This window comes from Mangifera indica, chromosome 9, assembly GCF_011075055.1.
Source record: "Mangifera indica cultivar Alphonso chromosome 9, CATAS_Mindica_2.1, whole genome shotgun sequence".
NCBI classification, from domain to species: domain Eukaryota; kingdom Viridiplantae; phylum Streptophyta; class Magnoliopsida; order Sapindales; family Anacardiaceae; genus Mangifera; species Mangifera indica.
The window spans coordinates 15,065,998-15,084,146 of NC_058145.1; the positions used below are offsets into that span (position 1 = coordinate 15,065,998).

The following is an 18,149-nucleotide window of genomic DNA, read 5'->3' on the forward strand; positions in this document are numbered from 1 at the left end:
ATCACCTATTAATCATAATATTACTAGAGTACGAATAATATTATATATATAAATAAATCTTATTAATTAATATATATAATTTGATATAGTGATATATAATAAAATGATTTTAAAGTAAAAAAAAATATAAAAAATTATATCACTTAATTATATATTATTATATCACTTTAAATAGATAAATTAATAAAATATATTTGTATATAGTTTTATCGGTAAACATAACGTGTCCATTTGGGGTTATAAGACAATTAGTTAATTAAACATGGGAATAAGTAAACAAGAAAGAAAAAGGGTATAGAGAGAAATATAGAAAAAGAAAAGGGGTGTACGAAAAATAAGAGAAGTAGGGAAAAGTAGAGAGTAATAATTGTAGAGCACGAAACGATGCAGTACATGGTTCCTACTCGATCAGTCAATCAATCAAAGTAATCAACGTCAGTCAGGATCTTGAAACGACGGAGGGGTTGGGTTGGGTTGGGAAGCCAGGCACGATGTGGGGCCTCTCAAACGGCTCATTGTTTGGAATTTCGTAGCTGTTTTTACAAATACATCGGCCCCACTTCCTGCTTCTTTGTCTTCTTCCACCCTTTGATCCTATTCCCATTTGTCCATGCATCATCTTCAATCACTGGCGGGGTGGATTCGGATCGCACAAGCCATGACACCTTCCAATTAAATAAAAAATAATTTATCTAAATTTAATTAAAATTTAATCCTATTTTATAATCTAAATTAATAATTTAAATTAGTAATTTAATTTAATTTAATTCAAATTAACAATTTGGATTATTATTTAGTTTTATGATTCAAATTTATGATTTATTTATAAAATATTATTATTTTATCTAAATAATATTTATAATTTTTTATTCGAATCAAATCAAACAATAAATTTGAATTATTAAATTCTAATTGAACCAAATTATAAATTTAAATTATTGATTCAAGCCAAACTACACCAAATACTTATTAACTTAAATTTAACTTAATTTAACTGAGTTAAATTTTTTAACTTCAATTTATTTAATTAAAATTTGGATAGGAGCAAATCAAACAAAGCTCCAGGCATTGGGCATAGGATCATCACCCTTTTGTTGAATTATGTCTTGATTTGGACCTTGTTTATCACATCAAATGGAATTTCAGATGGGCCCATAAGTTTTTACAAAATCTATTTCTATCCACGTTTTAGCAGTTTTTTTGGTACTGAAAATCTTGAATTATACATCAATCAATACCACATAACAATGCGCTGCATGCTAATTTGTTATACATAACTTAAGTTTATAAATAATATATAATTATATAATTTAATATTAATTTATTTTTAATTTAATATTATTTTATTATATAATAATATATTATTTAGATATCAAAATTATATATAAAAAAATGTACACATAATATTATTATTCTATTATATACCTTTACACTTAAGCTCATCTTTATTGATGTCACACATAGGGAAAATTAAATAAACTCATGGCATTGTTATATAGAAAGTGAGTGATTCTACTCAAGTAATGACCCATTACTTTGCATGATAATTTCATAACAATAAAACTACGAGCACGCAGACTTGAGACTCGATTAGATAATTAGGTAACTCAATTAGATATCTAAATATTAAATAATTTTAAATTAAAGATAAAATAATGTCTTAAAATTTTGTGTATTCAATTTTGAACATCTAATTAGATGTAGAGTGATGAATTACGAATAAAGTAGCACCCTAAAACTAGTGTGCATTTAGTTTTAAATATCTAATTTAATATTTAAATATAAAATAATTTTGAATTAAAGATAAAATAATATCAAATTATAAAATGATATATTATCCGAATACTCAAAACTAAACCTTAAAACCTTGTGTATTCAATTTTGAACAACTAACTAGATACCCAAATATACAGTGATAAATTAAGGATAAAGTAGCGTCCTAAAACTAGATGCATTTGGTTTTAAATATCTAATTTGATATCTATATATAGAATTATTTAAAATTAACAATAAAGTAATTAAAAAATAAAGTAATTTCAAATTACAAAATAACACATAATTTGAATACTCAATTAGGTATTTAAAATTAGACAAACATAATTGCTTATTTCATAATGTGATTAAACATGAAAATGAAACTAGTGGCATTACAAGGTGAGCATATTGCTTAAAAAATTAATTAATGAAACGTTTCACAATTGATGAAGATTCGGTAGACCAGACTGGGGGAGCATAGCCATGTGTATGTGATTATATTCAATTGAAGTAATATAAGATATGCATTTTATTATGTTAAAAGTTGATAATGATTTGAACATATTTTTGTAACGAGCATTTGTTGACCTCATTAAAGATAATGCTTTAGATTTTATACCCTAATTTATTCGGAATAATGTTATGTGTACGTATTTTTTTATATAAAGTCTGAAACATAATGTCACTTCTGATATATCTATATATATACATATTTACACATTAAAAATATATATACAAAATTTTATTTATTTATTTGTAACTATGAAAAGAAAAACAATGGTTGGTCAAAGTTTCGATCCGTTGAAAAATATTTAGATCCTGTAATTTGATGCTAAATTTGATCAATAAATAAGTAATGTCAGAATTAAAATCTACTATAATTATATATATTTAATTTTAAATATTTAATTAAGTATATAACTAATGTACCATTATGTGATCGAACAGACTTAGTATTGTTAGTTGTTGAGACCTAAATTGTAATTTCATCCCTTATGATAAACTTAAACATTCGGATTAATTATTTCCTTAAAAAATGGATCTTCAATTGGGAGTTTGGGGCTCAATAATTCATATCAACAGTTGGATTAATCCAATAGTTGTTGAAGCATACCCAACATTCGGATTGATTATTTGGTGAATACTTGGGCACACAGTAAAGAAAGAAACATAAGTTAAGAAAGTGAAGCTGATTACACAGAAGAGTAGTTCTAGAGATAATTAAAAACTATATTCAAAAGTAACCATCACTCCTTCCCTTGAACCCAATTTGCCCAAAAGTAAGGCACAAAAACAACCCAAAATGCCATGTGATCATCCACAACCTGGACATCATAAATTAATTAACGCCAGAATAGCTGAAAATTGTGTTTCTCTTTATGAAATTAAAATTGGTTTTGAAGCTTGTCAGAAAAATATGATTATTTCTGAAGTTTTTTAATAATAAAACTATAAATGGAAGTAATAGATTCAGTCAGAAAACTGACCAGAATGACGAAGTGAGAGGTGGGGGGGAGGGGAAGTGAGCGAGCTCAGTCCCAACGCTCTCGAAGAAGAGCCCAGTCAAGCTCTTGCCATTGATAGCTGGTATGCTTGATGGCGCTAGCCATCCAATCAACCCAAATCCAATCACATTTAAATCTGTACGCAGCCAATCTCTCTCAAAGCTGATAATCCGATTACCATCAAATTACTTATAATCGTCACTATATCTGACTCAAATGAAACCCATATACATTTCCCACTTACCAGACAAACTTTCCTCCAGAAGCACCAGCCAATCTCAGAGGATTCCATGCTGTCACTCCTGGCTTCACAAAGCCTGAAACACAAACCATAAATGTAAATTGATCGCCTTTGAAAGAATTACAAAGAAATATATATTACTTGAATGAAGAGCAGCAGCTGATGATCTCGTAGGTGAAGAGACACGGGAAGATTGTAGTGAGGAACTTCCAAGGCCTGCAATGGTGGATGGGGTGGCAAATGTTGCTGCCATTTTTGGGTTGACTGATGATGATGCTAGAAGAATGGGTGTTGAATGATGAGAAAATGTTAATGGAGTAGGATTTTGTTGTATGAGATGGAAGATTCTGTGGAAGAGAAAGACTCGCATGGATGGTTTCTGGTTCAATGAAATTATGACACGTTGGAATTGTATGGATAGAGTGGGGTTGAATTTGTTATCCATAACAAAGGTTGATGATGGGCTTAATTGTATAAATCAGCAAGTCCTATTTTGATTGATAGATTTTTGGATTTTATAAAGGCCAAACGACTATTTCCCACACAAGGTTTAGCGTTTTCTCAAAAGTCCCCCCTTTAACTATGGAAACACCAAACATCCACCCATGGCCAGTTAGATTTAACCAAACCCTAATGGTGGTAGGGGTAAAATCGTCATTTTTACTATAATATTAAAAATAAACTAAAATAGAATCTAATTTTGCCCCCCTAAACTTTAAAAACTAAAATTTTCCCCCACCCTAAGTTTTAAAAAATCACAGTTTCACCCTAGGATTTGGTTTTGAAATCTCCGACGACCTCTCCGGCTCCGTTGCCGACGGCCGCTCCCTCCCGAAGCAACCTCTCCTTCCGACGATCTCTTTTCTCCCATTTGGAGGTCTGATCGACGCCCGGAGACGCCGTGGGAGACGAAGAACTTCGTCTTTCCGACGAAGTTCTTCGTCTCCCACGGCGTCTCCGGGCGTCGATCAGACCTCCAAATGAGAGGAAAGAGATCGTCGGAATGAGAGGTTGCTTCGGGAGGGAGCGGCCGTCGGCAACGGAGCCGGAGAGGTCGTCGGAGATTTCAAAACCAAACCCTAGGGTGAAACTGCCATTTTTTAAAACTTAGGCGGGAGAAAATTTTCAGTTTTTAAAGTTTAGGGGGGCAAAAGGAGATAAAATTTTCAGCCGTTAGGGTTTGGTTAAATCTAACCGGTCATGGGTAGGTGTTTGGTGTTTCCATAGTTAAAGGGGGGACTTTTGAGAAAACGCTAAACTTTGGGTGGGAAATAGTCGTTTGGCCTCTTATAAATTGGGCTCAGCCTCCTGTTGTATGAACGTTAACATGGTATGAATTAAAAATAAGGCCAAACGACTATTTCCCACCCAAGGTATGTTGTAATGACAAGTTTCCCCCCTTTAACTATGGAAATACCAAACACCCACCCATGGCCAGTTAAAAGTAACGGGGTTAAGGGTAAAATTGTCATTTTCTCTATAATATTAAAAAATAAACTAAAATATAATTTCCTTTTGCCCCCCTAAAGTTTGAAAACAAAAATTTCCCCCCAGCCTAAGTTTAAGAAAATGGCAGTTTCACCCTAGGGTTTGGTTTTGAAATCTCCGGCGACCTCTCCGGCTCCGTTGCCGATGGCTTCTCCCTCCCGAAGAATCCTCTCCTTCCGGTGATCGGTTTCCTCCCATTTGGAGGCCCGATCGTCGCCGGAAAAGCGGTGGGAGACGAAGAACTTCGTCGGGGAAGACGAAGTTCTTCGTCTTCCCAGACGAAGAACTTCGTCTTCCCCGACGAAGTTCTTCGTCTCCCACCGCTTTTCCGGCGACGATCGGGCCTCCAAATGGGAGGAAACCGATCACCGGAAGGAGAGGATTCTTCGGGAGGGAGAAGCCGTCGGCAACGGAGCCGGAGAGGTCGCCGGAGATTTCAAAACCAAACCCTAGGGTGAAACTGTCATTTTCTTAAACTTAGGCTGGGGGGAAATTTTTGTTTTCAAACTTTAGGGGGGCAAAAGGAGATAAAATTTTCAGGCGTTAGGGTTCTGTTAAATTTAACTGGCCATGGGTGGGTGTTTGGTATTTCCATAGTTAAAGGGGGGAAACTTGTCATTACAGCATACCTTGGGTGGGAAATAGTCGTTTGGCCTAAAAATAATCCACAAAATTAACGAAACTAATTCATCATTTTGTTTTCATTTATAAACATGAAATTCTTGATTGCAATATCAAGAAATCTCGCACATAACCCTAAATTCTATTTTGATGCACGATCGTTCTTGACTTTAGGATGATCATACATGATGTTTGGTTGGTAAATTTATGGCCAACTATGTTAGGTTTCCTTATTATCTATCATCACAGGATAATTATTTATGTTCATGACGTGTTTATAACTTCAAATAAACTTATTTAACGCATCAAAAATACAAATCAATATTCATCATCAAATTTAAACATATAAATAGATAGATATCCATAAAGAAATCTCATTTATCACGAAATGTACACACAATTAGCTATTTATAATCACATCTTAATCATCGAAACATTCTAGTAACTCTCTCAATTTATTAATAAGTTCGTATTTTTATTTCATACATCATAAAAATTCAATATCTAGATAAAAATTATAACTCATACTTACCTCTTCTTCCTAGCCATCACATTTGATGTTAGATTCTCTCTTTTGATCATCGAAAATCTAATGGTTTATCAGATAACAAAAAAGAAATATCACATAAAAAACTTGTGAGAATTATCTAAAATATTAGATAATATTTCATTGTGCAAGATATGATCATTTTATAGAATCAATTAATAATCGATGAAACTATCGTACACCTGATTTTATCGAGATAAAATTTGGTGAGTTATACTTACATAGTAAAATAGGATTTTTAGTCTTGTATTTTTTGTTGATGACACCTATATTTGAATGGGGAAAAAGGATTTGCAATCCTCTACCTCACGGTCCTTAACGCTCAAATATCCCAAAAACTATACAATATAGATATAAATTTTCCAGTTGGAAATTTGGAAGTGAGAAAAAGATTTGTTACGTCAAGAGAGATGAATTGTTGTGATAAGATGGTAAAAGATATTTTTGTTACTTTAATGTAAAAATAAAGGGTATATAAGTAATCTAATTTATCACATTAATATTCCAACTTTAAAAGATGATATTTTTTGTTGTTTTAATATTTTATTTTCAAATTTAAAAGAATTCATCAATAAAACCAGAGGATAAATAAAAAAAAAAATCATTTAAAAAATTTCTGATAAAAGAGTTTCTTTAAAGAATGGGTGGAAAACAATTTTTTTTTGTCTAATAAATTCCCTTTCAATACATTTATGACCTTAATGTGACAACACTCAATAAATATCTCTATCTAATTCTTCATTTTTTCTAAACAATCTTGACGTTTATTATCACTATCACATTCAGGCCTTCTAAAATTAGTGAACACATTTAGTGAAATTTGAAAAATAAAAACTTGTGGCATTTGGTATTGCAGAAAATGAAATGAAAGAAATCGAAAATGGCTGGCCAATAAGCTACGAGTGAGCTTGCCGAGTTATATAACAAGTACCGCCGGCTTCATCTTTACGTACCCTTTCAAGTCAAACATAATTGAGGGCGACCTCCTGAATTGTCTATAATCCGCATTACGTCTGATTGATTTTGATAATATCAAAATTAAAATGTTATTTTTAAAATATATTATTTAAAAAATTATTATCATATTTAATACAATTAGACAAAATTAATAAATATAAATAATTATTATATTTAATTAAAAATATTAATATATTAATTTACTTAAAAATAAAGTTATTTTTCTAAAAATTAATTATAATAAAATAAAAATTAATTTATTTGACATTACTATTTATAATAAAAGATTAATAAAATAATAAAAAATCAATTATTAGAGTAATTTTTTTTATTCTCAACTAAACTCTCTTTAAGTATTTTACGATATATTATATATATTTTATAATATGATATAATTAAAATACGATATATATTTTAAAATATATCAAATTAATACAATAAAATAAATATATCTTACAATAAAAATATTTACTAGATTTTGGATGTAATATACACCATTTGACCATTACGAGATGTGTCAAACTGTACAGTGAAGTGGATGTAAAAACAAAACTAGACCACAATAATAAGGCTTTATTTTATTTAAATGTATTTCTTTCTCTCTGGCTCCAGTTTTTATACCAGTTATTTCTTGCTCATTATATTTACATTAACAAAATAAATAAATGATCAAATTAATATCCAATCCTAAATCTTCCCTTCCAATTTACCTAAATAAAACCAAGCACCATATCGCCAAAAAAACACTTGCTCCCGTGACGATACAAGCCATGTCTAATGACCTTTCTCTCCTTTTCTTCCTTTCTCCTTTCTCTCGTTTTTTCTCCACAAATTCTTGGTATTTCTCTTTCCTTTCCTTTCCATTCCCTTTCTTTCTCTTCCCATTCTCCATGGCCTCCTCCAAAATTACCAAACTATCCCTGCCACTCAAACACCTTCCCTCCATGTCCTCCACTTGCAAATTCACTTCCCTTACCTGCACATCGCCTCTCTCTTTTCCCCCACACTTCACCACCACTTCACATTTCACAAACTCAGTCTCCGGCCGTTCATCTCCCGCCACGATCGTCGCGAATCTCGCTTGTATTTCGTCCGTCAACCAGTGCCGCTCCACTGAAACCGCTCTCCTGCTTGATATATTCACCGCCCGTTTCTGTTCCGGGTTAATTAATATCCAACTCAACCTCAAGTTCTCCTCAATATCATTCAGCCACGCGTCACCCTCGCCACCGTGTACTATCGGCGTCAAAACGGTTTCTTTCAGGTCAAACAAATCGACCCGAAACGGCGAACACAAGAACCACCCAGTTACCGTCTCAGTTTTTTGAGTTTTAGATATGATGAGGGAGTTTTTATAGTAAATATCAACACAAGAGATTAACTCAGTCGTTGTAATTGAAGAAAAATCAAGACTGTGCTTCAAAGATTGTTGATGATCAAGAACCGGAAATGAATCAGAAAAGAACGAACGGTAACCGGCGGGGAAGGTTGAGATGGCGCGTCCAACACGTGGGTCGTTGATGGACGGCCAAGTGGAGTCACAAATCTTTCGCCATAATTTATCTTCGGTGGCGAGAAAATAAAACTCAGAAGAAGCACAGGCGGCTGTAGCGAGCGTCGGGCCGTCGAGGCGTGTGAAGATGTTGGTTTGGATGATGTCAGGATGAACGGTCGTGATAGGCGGTGGTGATGAAGAAGTGGGAAAAGAAGCCATCAGTTAAATAAAATGTTTAAAAAAAAAAAAAAAACTTTGAATCGAGTTGGAAGAAGAAATACAGAGTTTAAGGGGTTTTATAGAGAAGAAATGAAAAGATTAAAGAGGAGTCAAAATTGGATGATTACAATTAGTTTGACTTTGACTATTTCTCTCGGGAAAATTCTATTTTCTTTTATTTATTACATTCCGCAACGGTTTCTCAATGTCTCCTTATGCTTGATTTCTAGTTAATTAGTCTGTGATTCATGCCATTACGTCATCTTTTTAGATATTTATCATAATATTAAAGTAAAATAATATATAGTTGGATGTTGCGATAATGTTACAATACTTGTTATCACAACTGTTCGTTACAAACAGATTAGGGTCATTTTGGTGATTAGGTGCAAATTGCGTTGCTTTGGTGGAATCGTGTGAACCTATGATTGAATATTAAGGGATGTGTTCACTAGTCACGCATGCAACAACAACAAAGAGTGGGAGTTTACATACGGAGAATTCATGGGAGACTATACATCTTATCCAGATATACTATTTTTAGTGGTCGCTCTCTGGACAATGGTCATCGTTCAAATATGAAAATCATTATCTAAATTTTAATAATGAAGTGTTATTCATATCTAAACGATACTTGTTGTTTAACTTTCAGTTATATTGGTCACCGATACTTGGAGAGAAAAATGAAAAAAGAATTAGAGATTTGAAGGGAAAAAAATATTTTTTAAAGTTTAAGTATGAAAATTAAATATTAATTTTTAAAACTTGAGGAGATAAATGATATTATTTTTTAATATTATTATTAAATATCGATTTTACCATTGTATTTAATGAAAAATTTAATAACAGTTTAAAAACAAATGAGTGTTTCAGTTTTTTATCTATTACGGATATATTTTTGAGATAGAACTAAAATTTGGATAGAAAATAGCCATTTGCCTCAATTTAAAAAAACATTAATTATGAAGGAAATGTGACAAATCTATATACAAATGAATATAGTAGACAACATTTAGCCATAATCAGTGTTTTAGTTCGGAGCCTTCAGAAACTGGGCAATTTTAAATTTATAAAAGGATTTTTAGCGGTTATGAAAAGAATGTCCAATCTCATGCTACAATACCTTCATTATGGTTATTCAATAGGAAGATTAACTTCCACATAAATTAAATATCTTAAATATAGACACAAGTCCATCTGTTAAAATTCAAAATCATGAATCAAGTTTTTGAAGAGAGGGAGAATTTAATGGAATTTTTTTCCCTCCAAAAATTTGTATATAATAAGGAAGAAAGAATTGAGGTTGGGGAGATATACGAAAAGATAATATTTAAAATTAAATTATGATTCTCGTACTACATTATATCTAATTAGAACATAATGGACGTAAACATTTTGATCATTAGGCTTTATAATATAAAAATCTTGGCGTTGTATCTTTTTTCTTATTTTATTTTTACTTATCTTTATACTAATTTTCTTATATTTATAATATATTAACTCAGACTATTAGAGTTGTCACCTTGGTCTATCTTGTGTAAGATTTTGAAATTGTGTATAGAAGTTGATGATGAAAAATCACATTAACAATTTGACACTTGAGGAATGACATATAGATATTTTACACTTCTATAATTTTAATGAGCAATGACTCACAAAAAGTGACATAGAATAATGACATTGGACAACTTATCCTCAAACACTTTGGAGACTAATCCATAACTTCCTTTTCAAGACTAGATCATCTGTAAGACGGACACACGCAACCTAAATGAAATACTATTTTTAAAACTTGAATTGATCTCGATGCTACTATCCCACTAGCATGCAATATTATCAGCATGGTATACAAAAAAGAGAGGTAAATTCAAAGAATTCTAAACAATGGGGAACTTTTTGCCTTTAATCTTGACAAGAGCAATGAGTTAATTGCCAATACATTGGCCTTGCTGGCTCTCAATAAAAACCCTCTATCAAGCATCAATTAACAACATCCAAGAGCACCCAACATCAAATCAAACATCATTAAAATTATACCTTAGACAAATATCTGTAGTCCTTAAGGTTTACAGATTTAATAGTGTTTAGACCTCAACTGATAACAAGATAAGTAATCATAATTATCCAATCCTGAAACCACTGATGTCTGATCATCTGAATATCTATTAGACTTCTTAGAAGAAGGTAGCCAAATATATTAGAGCAATCATGACTGAATTATTAGGTCAAATGAGAGTAACACATAACAATTACAATGTTTGGTGTTAACTTTTGTTGGTTTTTAGAGTCACTAATTTTTCTATGGATGTTATGGGAAGATCAATCTATTTAACATCGGCTCATAATTGCTTAATATGTGCTTGCATTGTATGTGTATTTCGAGGACCCTTGTGTCCACCCTACACATAAGAGTAGGCAGTTGGTTGAAACAATATACAAGGACACATGTAAGTTAGTCAAAAAAATAAAAAAATACAAGGATATACTTTTTAATACAAAAAGCGAAGGGCTTTTCTTTTTATAAATCTTATATTTTTATATTAGTGGTATTTTTAGCCATGTAAATCTTTTTATATTATATTTAAATATTATTTATAGAAAAAATAATTGTATATTACAGGAATATACCATAAATACAATTCGGTACACCAAACAAGGCTTTATTTACCGTAGATGACATGCAACATGCAACTGGATGAGCAGAGACCTATAGGCTGTGAAATGAGAAATAAATGGGCCTTGCCCCTTCTTTAATTTTATGTTTCTTTTTTCTTTCAGGCTTCACCCGCCTATATGTAGGCTTCGTTTTACAGTAATTTTATGTTTTTCTTGTTAACTATTTTTTTTTAGTTTTAAATTCACAGGAGTAATTCTAGCATATTAGGAATATGGACTAGAGACCGCAAGGATAGCTTGAGTGGTGTGAATTTGGGATTTCTAAGAAGAGGTTTTGGGTATAAGATTTAGTAAACTGATATCAAAATTAAACATTGATTTATTTGATGTAGTAGTTTAAAGGTTGGTTATTAGACTTTGACCTGTTTAATGTGATCAATTTAGTTTCAAAGAGGAGGTGTGACTCGAAGAACCAAATTCTGAAGGAAAAGGAGAAGGAATTTATATTTCCTTTGTTTTTCTTGACAAAGAGGAATGATTACTTTCCTTAGCAACTACAAGGGAATTATTCTCCGTAGACACTATTATGGTCATAATATTTAGTTTCAAAAATATATTATTAAAATAATCTGTGCTTCCAAACACCACCCAAAGAGTTAGAAAAATACATATAAAAAAAGATTTATTTAAAAAAAAAACATGAAAAAGAAAGAATAATAGTAATACAAATGGCAGCAAGGATGTCATTTACAATTTAAGGACTCGTTGACAGAAAGACAATTGGATAAGTGCCCTCCCATCTAAGTTAGTAATTGGAGACCTGACCTAAATTATCAAATAAAAGAACTAGGCTGAAAAGTTGGACTTGCCGCACTTATCGAAGCCTGTATAACATGAAATCTCAACTGAACCATATAAATTAAAAAATTTGTTCTAGTTTCTTTTACCGCAATGCAAGTTAAACACAATGGTTTTATCAATGACTGATTTAAATGAAGTTAAAGTATCATGAATTTCACTGCTTACCCAGATCCTGGTAAGGCAAGGTTAAACTACCTGCCTCTTGGGTTTTAATTGGGAAACTGACTAAAAAAAATTAGTTAATCATCTAAGGCAGAATTCAAAAGTTCAGTCATATAAAGTCTTGGATTTCCACAAGAATCCATAAATTTAAACTAATGGACCTACACAGTTTTGAACCAACCAAAAAAAACGACAAAATTTTTCATTTGAGTTAAGAATTGCCTTTTCCCCATTTCCCCGAACAAACTGTCTGCTGATTCATGTGCTCCATAAAAGAGTTCAGCTTAAGCTACATTAGCTAACTAGATTCTCTCAATTCAACAAGTAGCATTGCAAAGGACTGTGTTCAAACTTAAGTTTTGGTAGATGTCTAGTAAAGTCTAACAGAACGGTCATGTGATGTATTTTTCCTGTTGCTCTTGAAGAAGCTTTGCGGAAGACTTGGCATCCAAGTATAGTTCTCTCACTTCCTCAACATCCGCCTATAAATTATGTAATTAGAAACCATTAATTTCCCATATAACTCATATTAACGAAAATGGGGAGGCTTTATGACGGTTCATTCAAACACAATAAAGGTATCATAAAAATACCTTGGAAATACTGTCTCGCCCGTTCATTTTTGCCACAATGCTGGCAGGAGATAGCAGCTGTACGGCATGCCTGAACAAAGAAAAGATGTGATTTAGATATGGAATGGGAGATGAAGCCTACAGCAAGTATAGAATTAAGTCAAACCTTAAGGATGTCTCTCTTGCAATCTCTCCAAGGCGTGCCAGACTATCCTCATCCAAAATAAGTTCCTCAACCTGTGCTCGAATTGCTAAGATCTGGCCAAGCAACAATGAATTTTACATTGATATTTTGATGGACAGAGATGGATGAGAACAAGCCATGGACAATAAAAACATTAAAAGCTGGCCAAAACCTGGATCATCTCAGCAGGACCATAAATTTGTGTTCGGATAATCACCAATCGGTCCAACAAGTCGAGAGGTATGCCATGAGGACTATTCATATCAGTCCCTCTGCACCATATGATATTCATGTTTAGATCAAGATGTCACAGTTTCTGGAAAAGCCTAAGCTATTAAACATGTCAAAGTGCTTGAACCATACAAGAAATTATCTTTCCCCCATTTCCAGGACACGAAAAAGATGCACAATATTTTAAACAAACATCCCACAATATTTCAAACAATCAACTTTTTGCCAAATAAGTTTAAAGAAGAGAAACAAAAGAATGATGGTTTACTGCTCATAATCATTTTCTATCCCCCGAGTACACCAACAAATGAAAGACAAAACCACCAGAATCAAGAAGATTGAAAAGTCCTATTTTAGGATGATCAAGCAACACATTGATTAGGGGCATTAGAATTTTATGCGGTAATACAAGATATTTCAAATTATTATGATAGTTCCAAGACAAAACACTCCTTGCAGTGATCAATTGTCAGTGTCCAATGAAATGTGTAACTGAACTCCCAATAGAACAAAACAATAGATGAAAACATTTAACAAGTTGCCAAGGTTTTCACCATCAAGGCATCCCCAAAACCTATCTAGCCTGCCATAAAGACATGGGCAAATTAAACCAACCAAAGCAAGATGTTTCATAAATCTCTGGGCATTAATGGTTATATGACTCGGGCTCTGTTTTGTTCTTTTTTTTTCCTTTGATAGAAGAATGATGCATCAGTCAACAATCTTTAAACACTTACCAAACATTGTATTTTAAAGTTTTATGCTTCCGACAAACTTCACAATTCCATTGTTCTTTATATAAGTCCCAAAATTTTATTCGTCCTCAAGTTATCTTTCCAGTTCTATTATCAAATGACCCAATAAATCTTCAAATTAAGTTTCTCCAAGCATATAGGCCAAATACTGGAAGTCAATATTATTAACTAGACAAGTAAAGAAAAACCTTCAATTTCTACTTGGTGAAGCAAACCAAGTTGTTAATGATTGTATATATGATTATACACAGGGAAATCAAAAATGCAAATTTCCGGTCTTCAAATACCAATAGAACAAATTAAAGCTAGGCACTAGATATTAGCCACACATTGTCCTGATTGTAACTTTAATGAACACCTGAAAGTATAACAGTTATTTGTTAGCTCGTAGCATACATGAATGGAAACACAAGATAACAGCTTTATGTCAACAAAGTTAGACCAAGCTGAACTGTCTATTCAAATGAATTCTTTATAAGGACATACATGAACACAAGTACAAGCAAGATCCATGCAACAGAGTTCTAATCAGTGACCAAATAAACTAGGAAAGGCTACTTAATGTAGTCAGTATTAATCCATTTATTGATTTATGCTACACCAAGAGACAACAATGGACACTCTAATCAATGATGCTAATGACCTTGCCTATTAGGTACAATCTGAACACTTTAAGAGAAGGTTGGAATAACTATTCTAACATTTTCAACATCGGCAAAAGAACTATCATACCGTACATTACATATTCCTCTATTTGTAGCAAGGATTACAATTGGAGATAGTGAGCTCTCTAACGCACGATTCAAGTATGAAAAGCACTCAATGTCCAGCATATGAACCTGCAGATTGTAACATAAGAAATATACAAAAAAACTAAACATGCATTGGAAACAAAATGGGCTTAGGAGAGAGAACCTCATCAATGAAGAGAACTCCAGGAACAAGCTCTGCCACACCTTCATCAATATACCGATTAACAACCTGGGATTGGCACAGAATTTTTGGCCAAAGCATTGCATTTACAGGTAAAAAACTTGGAAGTGAAACAGTTAAGATTTAAGACCACTGGAGACTGTCATCCATTTTTTTCCTATGCAATTATTGTGGTCATGGCAATGCAAACTTCAAGTGTTTTCTGGAAACTAACAAAACAGAGAGGAGTAAAAGTAAAACCTTATTTATTTCTTGTCGTAGTTTTTCTGTGATTTCTGTCTTCCTAGGCTTCATCATCTGACCCATTAAAGACAATATATCTTGTCCACCTTGAGGCCTCGCATTGGCAGCATCTAGATCATGTAGTGTGACATCCTAATATAAGAAAATAAACAAGTCACCGTGACATAAAATTAATTGCATCATGGGTGTAATGCCAGGGAAAAAATTCATAAAGGCATCAAACTCATGGCTAATTTTTTTTTTGGTAGATTACAGCGATTAGGCCCAAAAACAAAACATTGCAGGTCCAATGTTCAGTGCAGAAGAAGGAAATATATATGCAACTTGAGTTTGTATTAATATGACCAGATATTCTTCACAAAAAAAGTGAGTAAAATCAGAGTGATGGGGTTGTTGGCCATAAGGCCGATACTATAACAGTCAAAAGACAAAAATACATTTTCAATATTTAAAAACATAAACTGATGTCCTTTAACATGCAAGATAAATATTATCATAAGATAAAACAAAAGAATAATATCAATAAAAGTGCACAAAGCATCCATAATTCACACTTGACAAACCTGGACTATCTCTTTCTTTTTGTGAACTTCCCCTTTAGGAAGTGGAACATACTCTTCTGCTTCAAGGTCAAATTCAGTGGCAAAAGCATCACTCCTTCCCACCCTTTTGACTGCGCCACTATTTGACTCAATATATATAACATCTCCAACAGCCACCTGCAAGAGACCACCTTACATGAAAACAGAAACAAGTTTTCAAACTTAAGCACACAGAGGTGCAAGAGAAAAGAGCGAATTACACACATGCAATAAATTCCTGCAGACAAATTACAGCAATATGTGAACAGATCAAAGAACACATTATAGCTCTGTGGATTGAAATAAAAAGAAACAACAACAACTCACTTTTTCTTTGATCAAGGCATCATAAATAGTGGGGTCCAACTTCAGTTGCTTGGTTCCTTTGACAGTTTTTAATCCAATAATCACATGGCTAATGCTTTTACCATAGCCACCTGTCAGACTCTCAGTTTCTTCTGGGGAGAGTTCAGTCACCTAAAACAAGAAAACAAAAGCACCACAACCAAGTCCAACTCAAGATGATTATAAAAAATTACTTATGATCGCACCAGACTATCAGAACCATATAACTGAATTAAGCTCACCTCTCCCTCATAAACCTCTTTATTTTCCTTGATGCGTAGACCAATAGCCCTACGGAAGTTTTCCATCAAAACCTCAGTTTTCTTTACTTCTGATGAGTATACTTCTGAACCAACCATTGGGCAAAATGGAACCTGCAAAGAAGTAGTAAAAATGTACATTAAAATATGCATGAGGGCCCAACAATGTTGTTCACAATGTCAGCAATCATCCACCGGCAATACAGTAACAAGAACAAAATATTTCAATTAGGAACATCAAAATGCAAAAAATATATTCAGAGATGTGAAAACAGCAAGAGTACCTTGCTCCCGAGCTCCTGACATATTCCAAGTGCCAGCGCGGTCTTCCCAGTACCAGGAGGACCAGCCAGTAAGAGTGCACGACCAGCCATCTTCTTCTGCCTTATCATATCAACAACAAGACCAGAAGCTTCTCTAGCTTCAACCTGACCCACGAAGCCAGCAGCCAAAGATATTGCAGTTCCATTTGCCTAACAAATAGAAAATAAAAAATAAATGCATCAGAAAAATTCACAAACATTTACCAATTAGTCCAACGTAGATCAGTCTAGCAAACCGGTTAAAAACATGTATTCCATTTCCTATCAAATAAAGAGATTAACCAATAGTGACCTTTGTAAAACTGATACTTAAATTTATACTGCAACCTTACGCTTTGCCTAAATTCTAGAAACTAAAAACCTATGTTTCACCCAAATTGAAAATCTACAAACTTCAAAAAACATGAATTAGAAATATAATAAACACGATCCAAAGGCCAGCGCTGCGAGGAAAAAATGAATAGATATACTACGAACGAAAATAAAATTCCGTAGAGAGGATAAACCCTAAAGTTAAAAGGAAAAAAAATAAAAGTTTGAAGCTTTGGTAGCAAAGAGTGCAATGCAATTGAAGTTCTGAGAAGCGGAAAATTTGAGCAAAAATCAGAGGTTTTCTTAAGATTTAAGAGGGAGAGAAAGAAAAAGGACCTCAAGACCAAGGCCTTTAATGTGAGTGTGGGATGCGATTCGCTGCTTCTTGGCAGTAGACTGAACTTCTTCTATCTTCATTTTGTCCATGCTTTTAGCTTTTCTTGTGTCTCGGCTTCGCAGAAACTTGGTGGCTGGTTCCTCTGTGTTTCGGGTTTTAGTAGAATCTTAAGCATTTGGGACTTCAGTACGCGGGATCGCGTGGTGGAGGTAAGTGTCAGTTTCAGTACTCGGGGGTGTTACAAGTAGACCGGGCCGCGTGTGGGGGTTTTTGGAAATTTTGCACCGCCCGTGGTGGTGGGGTTCGTAATTTTATTCCGGATATTTTCTATTTTAAAGGTACCTTAAAAATTTCCCATTTATAGGTTTTTCGTAAATGGATTTTAAATTTTTTTGTCCCTTTTTCTTCCAAGATAAAGCATGTATTATGACAATTAGCCTATTTTTATTTTTATTTTTTGGAGACATGGTTTCAAGACCAAAAAAAAAAATTATGAATTTAAGTTTACTCAAATTATCAATTTGAATTATAAATTTGATTTGAACTTAATTATAAATTTGAATCATTAATTTAAACGATGTATTTAAATCAAATTAAATTAAATAT

General features: G+C 32.9%; 3 protein-coding genes across 3 annotated transcripts; all 3 read right to left on the minus strand.

The window, feature by feature from the left end:
* Positions 1 to 2,855: 2,855 nt before the first annotated feature.
* Positions 2,856 to 3,882, minus strand: LOC123225196 (photosystem I subunit O). Its single transcript, XM_044649097.1, has 4 exons — positions 3,643 to 3,882; positions 3,505 to 3,577; positions 3,243 to 3,422; positions 2,856 to 3,080 (listed from the first exon to the last, which is right to left on the minus strand). Exons 1-4 carry the CDS (start codon positions 3,869 to 3,871, stop codon positions 2,990 to 2,992), a joined length of 573 nt encoding a protein of 190 aa, XP_044505032.1. The 5' UTR covers positions 3,872 to 3,882; the 3' UTR covers positions 2,856 to 2,989.
* A 3,785-nt stretch (positions 3,883 to 7,667) lies between these two features.
* Positions 7,668 to 8,948, minus strand: LOC123225026 (F-box protein At2g27310-like). Its single transcript, XM_044648871.1, has one exon. It carries the CDS (start codon positions 8,826 to 8,828, stop codon positions 7,821 to 7,823), a length of 1,008 nt encoding a protein of 335 aa, XP_044504806.1. The 5' UTR covers positions 8,829 to 8,948; the 3' UTR covers positions 7,668 to 7,820.
* A 3,618-nt stretch (positions 8,949 to 12,566) lies between these two features.
* On the minus strand, positions 12,567 to 17,781 carry LOC123225990 (ruvB-like protein 1). The gene is made up of 12 exons (XM_044650394.1): positions 17,543 to 17,781; positions 16,856 to 17,044; positions 16,554 to 16,685; positions 16,294 to 16,443; positions 15,949 to 16,104; positions 15,383 to 15,517; positions 15,125 to 15,190; positions 14,942 to 15,048; positions 13,396 to 13,495; positions 13,206 to 13,297; positions 13,061 to 13,130; positions 12,567 to 12,949 (listed from the first exon to the last, which is right to left on the minus strand). The coding sequence occupies exons 1-12, from the start codon at positions 17,630 to 17,632 to the stop codon at positions 12,860 to 12,862; spliced, it is 1,377 nt and encodes a 458-aa protein (XP_044506329.1). The 5' UTR covers positions 17,633 to 17,781; the 3' UTR covers positions 12,567 to 12,859.
* Between the last annotated feature and the right edge of the window lie 368 nt (positions 17,782 to 18,149).

Excerpts from the sequence above, each read along its gene's own strand:
- LOC123225196 (XM_044649097.1), bottom strand. The coding sequence starts at position 3,871 with ATGCGAGTCTTTCTCTTCCACAGAATCTTCCATCTCATACAACAAAAT. Across the intron at positions 3,578-3,642 it reads AGCTGCTGCTCTTCATTCAA|GCTTTGTGAAGCCAGGAGTG; the intron begins GTAATATATATT and ends TTTGTGTTTCAG. Across the intron at positions 3,423-3,504 it reads TCTGGAGGAAAGTTTGTCTG|CTTTGAGAGAGATTGGCTGC; the intron begins GTAAGTGGGAAA and ends TCGGATTATCAG.
- LOC123225990 (XM_044650394.1), bottom strand. The coding sequence starts at position 17,632 with ATGGACAAAATGAAGATAGAAGAAGTTCAGTCTACTGCCAAGAAGCAG. Across the intron at positions 17,045-17,542 it reads TTAAAGGCCTTGGTCTTGAG|GCAAATGGAACTGCAATATC; the intron begins GTCCTTTTTCTT and ends TCTATTTGTTAG. Across the intron at positions 13,298-13,395 it reads GTCCTGCTGAGATGATCCAG|ATCTTAGCAATTCGAGCACA; the intron begins GTTTTGGCCAGC and ends TTGCTTGGCCAG.
- LOC123225026 (XM_044648871.1), bottom strand. The coding sequence starts at position 8,828 with ATGGCTTCTTTTCCCACTTCTTCATCACCACCGCCTATCACGACCGTT.